The sequence below is a fragment of the Penaeus japonicus genome, unplaced genomic scaffold (genome assembly GCF_977035675.1).
Source record: "Penaeus japonicus unplaced genomic scaffold, GWHDUDI00000001_assembly GWHDUDI00000009, whole genome shotgun sequence".
Classification (NCBI taxonomy): Eukaryota; Metazoa; Arthropoda; class Malacostraca; order Decapoda; family Penaeidae; genus Penaeus; species Penaeus japonicus.
The window spans coordinates 2,843,963-2,855,748 of NW_028234411.1; the positions used below are offsets into that span (position 1 = coordinate 2,843,963).

At 37.2% G+C, this 11,786-nt stretch overlaps 2 protein-coding genes across 2 annotated transcripts in view; both read right to left on the minus strand.

The window, feature by feature from the left end:
- Positions 1-470: 470 nt before the first annotated feature.
- On the minus strand, positions 471-1,129 carry LOC147471223 (serine/threonine-protein kinase MRCK alpha-like; the record flags this gene model as incomplete). Its single annotated transcript, XM_086539511.1, is given in 2 exon segments — positions 471-561; positions 923-1,129. Coding segments are annotated over 2 exon segments (167 nt in total), but the record flags the coding sequence as incomplete, so codon positions are not given.
- Positions 1,130-1,236: 107 nt separating this feature from the next.
- The window catches only part of LOC122265760 (serine/threonine-protein kinase gek), a 35,892-nt gene continuing 25,342 nt past the window's right edge, over positions 1,237-11,786 (minus strand). The window contains exons 20-32 of the mRNA XM_086539470.1: positions 10,187-10,219; positions 8,362-8,522; positions 7,753-8,101; positions 7,460-7,619; positions 7,076-7,202; positions 6,806-6,943; positions 6,481-6,616; positions 5,645-5,793; positions 3,013-3,114; positions 2,545-2,713; positions 2,133-2,321; positions 1,736-1,921; positions 1,237-1,394 (exon numbers count right to left, since the gene is read on the minus strand). Coding sequence (XP_086395596.1) covers positions 1,237-1,394; positions 1,736-1,921; positions 2,133-2,321; positions 2,545-2,713; positions 3,013-3,114; positions 5,645-5,793; positions 6,481-6,616; positions 6,806-6,943; positions 7,076-7,202; positions 7,460-7,619; positions 7,753-8,101; positions 8,362-8,522; positions 10,187-10,219 — 2,057 coding nt within the window. The remainder of the gene's footprint in view (positions 1,395-1,735; positions 1,922-2,132; positions 2,322-2,544; positions 2,714-3,012; positions 3,115-5,644; positions 5,794-6,480; positions 6,617-6,805; positions 6,944-7,075; positions 7,203-7,459; positions 7,620-7,752; positions 8,102-8,361; positions 8,523-10,186; positions 10,220-11,786) is intronic.

Here is an 11,786-nt window from a genome sequence, read left to right on the forward strand (position 1 = left end):
AGACATAAACATATACATATATAAAAAAAAAAAAAAAAAAGATCCGATATTCTTTTAATGATTGTATCTCCCAAACTGAAAAGGGCATATCTAAAAAATAATAATAACTTTGGATGTTTGTATATATATGTGTAAATGAGTGTGAGTATGAGTGTGTGCGTGTGCATGTGCATGTGCAAGAACGAGAATGAGGGTGAGAATGAAGGTGAGGGTGAGAATGAGAATGAGGGTGAGGGTGACAATGAGGGTGAGAATGAAGGTGAGGGTGAGGGTGAGGGTGAGGGTGAGGGTGAGGGTGAGGGTGAGGGTGAGTGTGAGTGTGCGTGTGCGTGTGCGTGTGCGTGTGCGTGTGCGTGTGCATGTGCATGTGCGTGTGCGTGTGCGTGTATGTTTGCATGCATGTATATGAATATCCCCTGACAAAGGAAGTACATCTGAGATGCCTCCATACTACACGCGGAGTAACTTACGTGCGTGTGGCTTTACTATTTTCTCGCATGGAGAATTTTCTTCTGGATTTCGGTCGTCCATTGGCATCTAGACCCGTCCTGACAATTTCCTCTGCAATGGAGAATAGATGTAAGAGCTCTGTTCTTACCTCTAGGGGCATCCACACAAAAGTATCTATTATCTATTTCTGGATAAATACAGTCATTTACATAACATATCTATATGTTCACCTGGAGCTGCAATAATTTCCAAATCAAGCCAGAATATTTTAGCAAAATATACCACAATACTTTTGGTAACCCAACCTGTTATATTATCTCTATAACATCAAACAGAGATGAAAGAAAACCCTATCTTGAGAGCACCTCCCCTTTGCCATAAAAATTATCAACAAGGTATATATCACTGACTAGCGCCCCTGAAAAAATATAAAATATATACATAAAATAAATAAACCACAAACTCATCAAACCTTTGTGCAAGTTCCTGAGGTAGGCAACATGTGGGAGATCACTAATCATGACCATGTTGAGGATGCCAGTCCGCATGAGAGGTTTCGTGCGCTTGAGGTTGATCGTCTGGACCCAATCGCCAGAGATCACCTCAAACACATCGATGTGGATGTCACTATAGACTAGGAGAAGGCCATCGCAAACAGCTGTAAGAAGAGACAATTTCACCCATTAGATCGTGTCATGGAACAAAGTGTTTTGTTTTATCTTGTGTCATTATTGCAAAATAAGTTACTTGCTACTGGACAAAAAGATCATGGGCAAAAAACAAGATCTAATTAAGATAATAAGGATCCTGTTCCCTACACAATAGCGAAACATGAACCGCTACACCAAAAATCACTCGTAAGATCTTACCAACAGCAGTGGTTTTAGCAGGGTACATTATCTCCTTTTCCCGACTCTTGCGACCTGAAGCATCCACATATACAGCTAAAAGGTTTAAAAACAAAGGGGGTATTCTCCTCTTGTGACTTCTATGCAGCTGAGAGCCTCACACTGCGTCATTGAGAGGAAACCCGGGACTGGCCTCTGGTGTACCAGGGTGGGGGAAGAAAAGCTTTATATAAGTCTCCCCATGTATTTCAGTATACAAAACTCTGAGTCTAAATGCAAAATAGTGCAACAGAAATAAGTAAATATACAAAGACTGTAACCAACAATTATCATGACAATATCAACGGCAAAAGAAATCATTTCAGCATCAAAAAGAAAAGAATATGAAAAAATATAAAATATATACATAAAATAAATAAACCACAAACTCATCAAACCTTTGTGCAAGTTCCTGAGGTAGGCAACATGTGGGAGATCACTAATCATGACCATGTTGAGGATGCCAGTCCGCATGAGAGGTTTCGTGCGCTTGAGGTTGATCGTCTGGACCCAATCGCCAGAGATCACCTCAAACACATCGATGTGGATGTCACTATAGACTAGGAGAAGGCCATCGCAAACAGCTGTAAGAAGAGACAATTTCACCCATTAGATCGTGTCATGGAACAAAGTGTTTTGTTTTATCTTGTGTCATTATTGCAAAATAAGTTACTTGCTACTGGACAAAAAGATCATGGGCAAAAAACAAGATCTAATTAAGATAATAAGGATCCTGTTCCCTACACAATAGCGAAACATGAACCGCTACACCAAAAATCACTCGTAAGATCTTACCAACAGCAGTGGGTATAGCAGGGTACATTATCTCCTTTTCCCGACTCTTGCGACCTGAAGCATCCACATATACAGCTAAAAGGTTAAAAACAAGGAGGTATTCTCCTCTTGTGACTTCTATGCAGCTGAGAGCCTCACACTGCGTCATTGAGAGGAAACCCAGGGACTGGCTCTCTGGGTGTACCAAGGCTGGGGGAGAGAATAGCTTTATATAAGTCTCCCCATGTATTTCAGTATACACACTCTGAGTCTAAATGCAAACATAGTGCAACAGAAATAAGTAAATAAAAGAGACGACCAGAAAATTATCATGACAATATCAACGGCACAAAAGATCATTTCAGTCATCAAAAAGAAAAGAATAATGAAAAAAATATACATATCTTAAGTCCCAGGCACCAGATCAACTTACACAAAGGCTGCTGATCACCAAGAATAGAATATATGGTGAATGCGGATTGGAAGCCCACGGCAAGCCGCCCATCACCCAGGATATCGAGACTCTGGGGTGGCTGCGGCAGGAGGATGGAGCGGAACACCTTGTGCCGCCCTTTAGCTCGGTTGATTTCATAAATGATGATCTACAACAAAAAAGTATAAAAAAATGGTACATAATACAGATTTCATGTCTCACTTCTTTCCAACTTGGATATATCATTTTAAGAAATCTAAAAAATTGTTTTTCATATAATTACAAATTCTTCACAAACACACAAACACACACACACACACACACACACACACACAAACACACACACACATACACACACACACACACACACACACACACACACACACACACACACACACACACACACACACACACACACACACACACACACACACACACACACACACACAAAAAAAGCACAGCACTTACTTGTCTTTTGACAGCCACACACAGGCAGTAAGTAAAGTTAAGGCTGCTTGGAGTGCGAAACTTCCCCGTCGTAAAAGCAATGGCACCTTTTGTTTCCGACACCTGTAAGTGATAAAAGTTTATACATTATGCCATCCAAATACCAGACAAATTCAAACAACACATTACATTAGTAGCAAATCATCTACATCAGAGAATTGCCCCTAAAACACCTGCTGTAATATTCAAGCATCAATATTTCAAGCCATGAAAATCTTATCACTACAACATTTTATAAGCTAAACAGATATCAGTAGATAAAATTCAGGAATACCTCCAACTTAAAAATACCCTTTCCATTACAGACCTGTTCAAGATATTGACTACCTATATCTTAAAATTACCCTTTCTATCACAGACCCCTTCAAGATATAAATAATCATGTTAAAACATTCAAAATATCTGAGACTAAATACCCACAAGTAAAATAAGGTCTGCAACTCTATCTGGCTTGGACTAATATATGGAGTAATATATGTATCGTACTTAATATCACAAGGCAGAGGGCCACGCACACAACTTTGCCTGTGTCTATGCCTTGAGTACTTAATCCTTTAACTATTAGAAACCACTACTCAAATTCCTACAACAACTTTAAGGTTTTTAAAATTAATTTAATCAACCCTTTAGATGCTTTATCTCTATAAAATCAGACCAGTCAAAAAATTCAAATATCATGACTCTTCATTTCTATCACTTCAAAATAAGAAATAAAAAACAAAAGAAAAAAAAAATCTATACATGTGGAAATATAGTAAGTATACCAAGAATTATATAACTGCAAATCAGTCAAAATGAAAAGAAAAGGAAAAAAAATATGCCAATACCAACAAAGTATTGGTAATTCACCAATCATGAACAATGAACAAAGAATCCCCTATCCGTACACAAGAGAACATTAAAAAATATGAAAAATCCCTTATCCCTACACAAGAGAACATTAAAAATATGAAAAATAACAATAACTAACCCACTAATTTCAAAAAATCGAATTGTAATCCCTCACAGATAGAGAAACCCAAGAGAAATTAAGTAACACGAGAACAAAAAGAACACTATCCATAGAAAAAGCCCATGTCTACCCTTTTAACCCGTTAACGACAGGTGACAAGATATTGTGACGTCTAGTGGTTTTTGGGTCAGACGCCGGGGATGAGATATTTAGTCAAGGCTTGCGCGCTGGGTGATCAGGCATACAGTGCTCAGCCGCAGCTAGTGCGGCCGAGAATCCCGAGGCGTTAGGCTTATGCGTTAGTATTATCCCGGCATTTTGACCATTTAGAGCCAAAATAGCCCTGTCGTTAACGGGTTAAGTCATAATGTTACCTAATAAAAACATAAAATATTTATTGTCTCTATGTATGTCTTTTCAGACCATAACACTGTACTGTATACCAGTATAAAGAGTGAGTATAAAAAAAGTTCAAAATATTTTGTCAAGCTTTTAAAAAAAAATGTAAAAAGTAAATCTGTTTGTTCTCATTAATTAACCTCAGGCACAAGATAAGCTTTTATTCCAGATTCTATACAAAACAGGATTGTACAATATTTAGATAATACCACACACACATAAATGGACAATGAAACTAGCACTCACAGATCTTAAAGCTATTTAACATTATCATAACAAAATCTTAAAGCTATTTAACATTATTATAACAATGATAATAAACAGATAAAAAAACAGCTATCAAATCCGTGGCAAAAGCAAATAAAATATAAAAATTCACGGAACTGCTCTTGTTCAAGATATACCCAATTTGATGGAAATCACTTACTTGTATACTTGGCTTTTAGTCCCATCCAGCATGTAACAAACAATGCATCATGTTTTGCCAAATCTCATTTATTCTGCGTCTAATATATCAACACTTGCATTTACAATGCAGCACTACAATAATCAAATACAAGTTAAACAGTCTTAACAATATATTTTCAAAGGATGAAAAATGCATGTTTTCCTTGTCTTTATTAATAACACTTCTAATAATCTATTGTCCTCCTCATCTCTTTCCTCTAAACTACAAAATTGAAACACAATAAGAAAACAAGATTTTTTTTCTTCTAATTCCCTCAGCAGTTATTCAGGAGGACTTGTACCTGATCAACACTATATTCCCTAAGGTAAAAATCACAAACTGATACAAGGAAACAACAATCGAGCCTTACATAATTACCTGTGACCTTTGTATTCATAGGCCTATTGCCTTGAACTCCCATCTGACTGACCAAATCTGAAATTCTTTAGTCACTCAAGCATGTCGCCTGTTCTCTATCGGAGCAGTTACCACATGAATTAATTTAAATATGCCAGGTAGGCTATTTTCCTTCCATTTCTCATGTTGAGAGATGATTTCTGGGTACTGATGCATTTCCTCCTCATATACTTAGACCAAACTTTTCTATCTAATGGTGCAATAGACAACAATCTAAATAATTTCTATAGGACAATACTCTTCCTCTGATCAATGCATTTATACTTCTTTATTTTCTTTTCACCATTTCACTGAAAATGGAGTAAAAAATACAAAGCTTCTCCTTCTCATACACACCTGATTTCGGACAAACACAAACAACTCCGCTTGTTTCTCACCTTAATCCACTCGACGTCATCTCCTCCGAGAGCTCTCACAGGGACCAGCTTCACTTGTCTTTGCCTTCCAGCAATGACCATGATGAGCTGTTCCTCTGCGATGTACTCCAAGCTCACTATCTTCTTGCCATCTCCTATGCGTGCTATTTCTGTTGAAGCAAATGATGTATCTGAGTCAGACGTAAACTATCTTATGGTTCCATAATTATGAGTTACCAATGCTATGGAAAATGTTTTTAGATCTTTTACTTTTTTTCCTTTTTTTTCTCTCCTTTTTTTGGGGGGGATGGGGGGGGGGGTAATATTGATAGTGGTAACAAAACAATCATTAAGATTTTAAAAACAAATTCAAGCTTTATATATTTTTTCAGAGAATGTAATCCAGTAATGTTAATTTCCTTGCACTCAAAGAACTGCTTATTTCCATAAAATAATTTTTCAGCAAGTCTTTATATTGTAACATTTTGACCTAGATTAACCCAATAACGGCAGGGTGGTTTAGGGTCCAATCGGTTGAATTGCCAGGGTATTTCCAGCATGCAGGCTTAACATCTCAGGCTATTCACCCATTCTGACTGGAGTGATCACCCAGCTTGCCAGCCATACAAAATGCCATGACATGATATCATGTCCCAGGCAGTTAGTGCTGCCACCATGTGACATAATATCACGCCACCCAGCGTTAATGGGTTAAATGCAAGAGGAAATGAAATATATATCCTATGAATACTACTTTACTTGTTCATGAGCAACCATTTTAGCTCATTTCAATAAGTATCTTTGATCATTTCAAGGCTCCAGTAAACCACTAGCAAATCAGAGGCTGTATTACATACCGCAGTTATCCAGGTCTATACAGAAGAGGCCTTCCTCGGCACCCACGAGAAGCCGGTCTGGATCAATGACAGTGCCACACACTGCATTCTTAATGAGTGTTACACTGCCATCAACAACTTCATGGGCACTAAATACCTGTTGAAATTAAAAAATAAAAACAAAGATAAGCATCATTATCATCCATAAATAAACACACTGCTTTTCATATCAACAATACCTTCCAAACTTACAATTTATGAAATAGAAGCTTTTTTTTGTTACTAATTAAGGTTCCAAACTTCTCAAAAATAAAAATCTATAACAGTAAAAGAATTCTTTACTCACTTGTCTATTAGGTAGTCTGTTTCTCTTGAGAATGCGATGTAGCTCATTCAAGGCTACAACCCACTTCGTCTTCTCATTTTCTGTGTCTGCTAGCATTAGTGTATGGTGTCTTACTCCCACCATGGATGATGTTGTTACCTGAAAAATTAACATTATTCATGATCTCTTTGTCTGTCTTTTCTTTCTATTCTTCCAAATATGTTCTTTTAAATCAACTACAATATACAGCTATCTTTCAGTAAAATAAACAACCTGCATTTCCTTACTTACCCTAAATATACATGGAATATCTTTTTTGTTGGCATGAATGACATCTGAATCCCTTACTGTTGACACTTCAAACTGGTCATCTCTCATATCCAGGACTGTGCTCACCCAAACGCTTGGTAAAGCATTCCTGTGGAACAGGTAATAATGTGAGGCTTCCACAGTCTAACATCAATCATTTTGTTGTCTTATATTTATTATGAATAATGAAAGGAAGAATAATTGAATACATGATGTTAACTTTTCTCTTTTCCTTTCTCTTTATCCGCCATTTATACAGGAAATTACATTCAAAAGATCATACTTTTAGCAGGACAATCATATTATAATTGTACAGAAGTTTGCATAAAATAGCAATACATTAGGGAAAAAATAAGAAATACCAACCTATCAGGTGAAATATCGTAGAGAAAAAGCTTGAAGTCACACACCACAACAAACTGTCTGGACCAGCCCTTTTTGACACCCCCAGGCTTAGGCACCTTCACAAATCCTTCATATGCAGTTCCAATGCCACGAGTAGGATCTATGCCCAGTGGTCTTTTCGCTATGGGGGGGGGGGGGGGGGGGGGGAGTAAGGAGCCATGAATAATATATAATCACAACTAACACTGAAGATGTCTCTGGTAAATATCTTAACTCAATTGAAAATGTAATGAAGCTACAAACTTCACACTTACTCTGGTCAGGTGGAACAGGGCAGATTTGAGGAACCTTGTCCTTGCAGGTGGTGTGGCAGGCAAAGCCACAGACTTCACACACAACCCCCTGGCGAGTAAGCCCCACCATGAGGGAGGTACAGTGAGAGCACTTGATAGGGTTGCTAAAGGACCGCACCAGGAACTGATGGGCTTTCTGTTTCATCATGTGAGGGGACGGGCCTCCGCCACTGCTACTGCTGCCTCCGGAGAATGCCCCTGAGGCGTGGTGGTGGGACATGGGTGGCATTACCCCAGCAGGAACGTTGGCGGCAGTGTGAGGTAATGGTGGAAGAGGACGAGACTCCATGTTGGGAGAGCCCAGCTGTTCCTGTTATCAGAAATGTATAAAAAGAAGCTGAGTCAGTATCATTCCTCAGAGGATATCAATTCATTTTTACAGCTCATAATAAACAAAAAACAAATTCAAACACCAATGATATGAACTGTGATTCTGCAACAACAGAATCATCATCACAAACTGTCATTCTTTGTTGTATAAATGCATGACAGGTGTTAGGGAAACAACTATTCTAATTCAGAATTTTGACTGTTGCTTTAGATTCCAATCATCTCATGCACCAAACCAACCTGACTAACAAAGGAATGAGACGAGGCTATGGAGGGAACAGAAGGAGCTCTGTTGTCTTCCACGTCCCCTTCCTCAGACTCTAGTGATCCTTGTCGTCTCAGTGAGGTCTCCTTCAGAAACTGCTCCAGGAAGGACATCTGTGAAGCTGGACGCTCCAACACTGCAGGAGGGGAGAATTCGGGGAGAATGAGAAGACTGCCGACATCGTGTGCACAAAATAATTGTTAATAAGATAGGGGAAACAGAAATGGTTAAAGAGATAAAAAAAAAAAAAAAAAAAAAGAGAGACAGTGAAAAGTCTTTATAGCTTGTTTAATAATCAAGAATGAAGAAAAGACTGAGGTAATGAATCTGTGATTTTGCATAACATGAATTCCAATAAAATATTTATTGGAAAATGAAGAGACCAAAAACATTCTAGAATATGGCAAGCTCATAGATCTCCACCATTTGCATTCTGCCTTACTTTGAAAGAGGAAATAATAATGAATAAAAGTTACATCTAAAGGATGCCATCATTTGATCTTTTTTCACTTTTTTTTTGTTTAAAAGCTGATCTAATCAGAGTATATATGGAAATTACAAAAACCTACGATCAAATCAATTCCAATACAGTTTCTCTCTCAAGGATTGCAATGATTACATGATCTCAAATTGTACACTGATCTTAAAACTATACATTACAATGCAACACACACCACCGGATCTAAATTTGCTACAAGACCAGCTAAAGGAGAAAATGCTTGATATTGGTGGTGCATCTGTGTATGTACTTATATTAAGAAAACGTATGTCAATCTGCACCACTTCTACTGCTAATGGTAACATTCTAGTCAGAAGCTGAAACAAGCAGTTTCCAATATACCATCTCAAAGTTCTAGGAAAAATTCTTACCAAAACCGAACATACTTCTTCCGATTGATCCTATGAAAAATATATATTCTAAGATTAGACATGCACATAAGAGTTTCGGGTGACGATATATCTAACTGCACAAACTTTCCTTTCGTTCTGAATATATCAAACAATTATCCCCATCTAAGAAAAAAAAAAAAAAAGGAAAAAAAAAAAGAAAAAAAAAAAACATACTGAACTGTTTCAAAACAATACCCACATTGTGAGCACTATGCAAATGCCACAGTGACTGGCTATATCATCATATAACACAAATCAGGGAATGTGTTAGTTGTTAATTCAATACCAGACGAAACACACTGAATCACATTTCTCGGCCAGAATTCTGAAACTTCCCACGGGCAAGCGGAAAAACAGCCCCAAGACTTATCTTCAAGTCTGGGCCCTTTTGTACTAAAAAAAGAAAAGAAAAAAAAAGACTTAAAAAAGAAAAAAAAAGGAAAAAAAAGAATTCCTTCTCTTAAAAATTGGCTTTACAACATAGTTTCAGAATTGGGACCCCAATTTGGGTGAGTGTGTTTAACTTAAGACAAGACAATCTGGCCAGCAGGTTTTGGTTTGTCATACAACCCTATTATCACAAACTGGATCTATCTATAGTCTAAATGTCAACATTTTTTTTTTTTTTTTTTTTTTTGCTTTTCTTTTTTTTTATTCACCCACTCTGATAATTAAAAGTTAAAAGAAAAAAAAGTCACTTGTTATAATTTCTTTTCAATATATTAGAAAACACACTCTTTTACAAGTTCAAATCCAATGACCAAAACCTGTTCTAATAGTCAATATAAAGCCACGCAAATAATGAATGAAAAAAAAAAAAAGTACATTAAAAAAATAATAGTATATAGGGATGGGTGGGGGACATGAGACAAAGGGCAATCAAAATGGGGCTCAGTCATGGTACATTACCAAACTTTCGAGTCTTGCGTTCCTGCGTGGCAGCTGCATGTGCGTGCGTGCGATCAGAAATAGATTTTCATGAGAAGGATGAGGAAACCCCAGAGGCAGCTAGTCAGCCCAATGAACAAGGGCATTTTGTCTGCAGCACCACCCAAAGAAGATGATAACTGGGTCAGTGAGGGACCTCGGCATAAGCACCCCATAAAAACACCACCAATTTTGGGGATTAACAGGTCACCACAAACTTGGTAACTTGCTTTGTGCTTCTGAGTGATGAATTTAGCTCTTTGGCTAAGCTATTCTAATTTTGGAAAAAAACCTGTTGCACAGTTGCAATATCTCTTTTAACATGGAGAAATGCTGGGTAAATAATTTCCAAACACAAAATATCATTAAAAAAAAAATCCTAAAATACTAAAACTTGAGACAAAGAAAATGACATCATAAACCAAGCTCAAACACCTGGATAAATATCATTGCAAAAGCTCTAACCTCATTTTTAATATGTAGTGTCACATAAACATTATGAAGAAGAAATAATAATCTTTTTAACTAGTTAACATATCATAGTAAACAAAAAACTAACAAACCCTTCAGAAGTATGTTACTCCATTCCCACTGACGTAATTCACGAGACACGAGGACAAACAAGACTTGACAACAATGATGAATAAAGGAGAGTAGCCTTAAACAAAACAAACAAAACAAAACAGAAAAAAAACAAAAAACACCCGCTTTTCTTCTCCATCCATACAATCTACTTCCGACAACTTTTCTCCTTGCTCTAAGAAGCTAAACTTGCGCAATATGTTAAGAGCTGCTGTTAATGTCTGGCAATTTAAGTGTGATGTTGCAGATGGCTAAGTAAGACAGACATCTCTTGCGGGGGTCCCTTTGCTGTGCATTATCTGACGCATATGCTGTGACTAAGCGAATCTGAGGTCATCCCTCAGTTTGACCCAATTATCATGATAGCAGTGCAGTTTCAGGATTCATGCAATGTGACATGCCAGGGTAAAGGTCTCATACAGGCCCACTGTCTGCGCTAGACTGTGGGGGGGAATCCTGGATCAGAGAGTTCAGCTTTTAATTACAAAATAAATAAATGAATACAAAAATGTTACAGAAGAAAGAAGCATAAGTTCAAGGAATTTAAAGCACACGGCCATCATTCTTACTCTCATTCATGACCAATTCAGATCCAAGATTCCCTTTGACCTGACGAAACACAGGATTTGCATGTGACAGAATAAAGCTGAAGAGAAAGTTTGCTGAGAGAGGAAAGAGGAAAAAGTCATAGAACATTATAAAAGAACACATGTATATAGATAATTACATATATATATATATAAAACACACATATATCCCCTTCCTAAAGAGATGTTTCTTACTTAGGTGTAGAAATGGGTAATGTCATTAGTGGAGAACATGGTAAATATGATTAGAATAGAACCAATGGAAGATTTTAAAAGGGATTTCTTAGCATTTGCTCAAGAAGGTATTCATTTTAATTTCTTCCGAATTTATCCATCTTATAGTCACTCAATGTATTGAGTACTGAATTTTACATAAAAAGATATAATACGGAAACATTTGTCGGCTGCTTCTT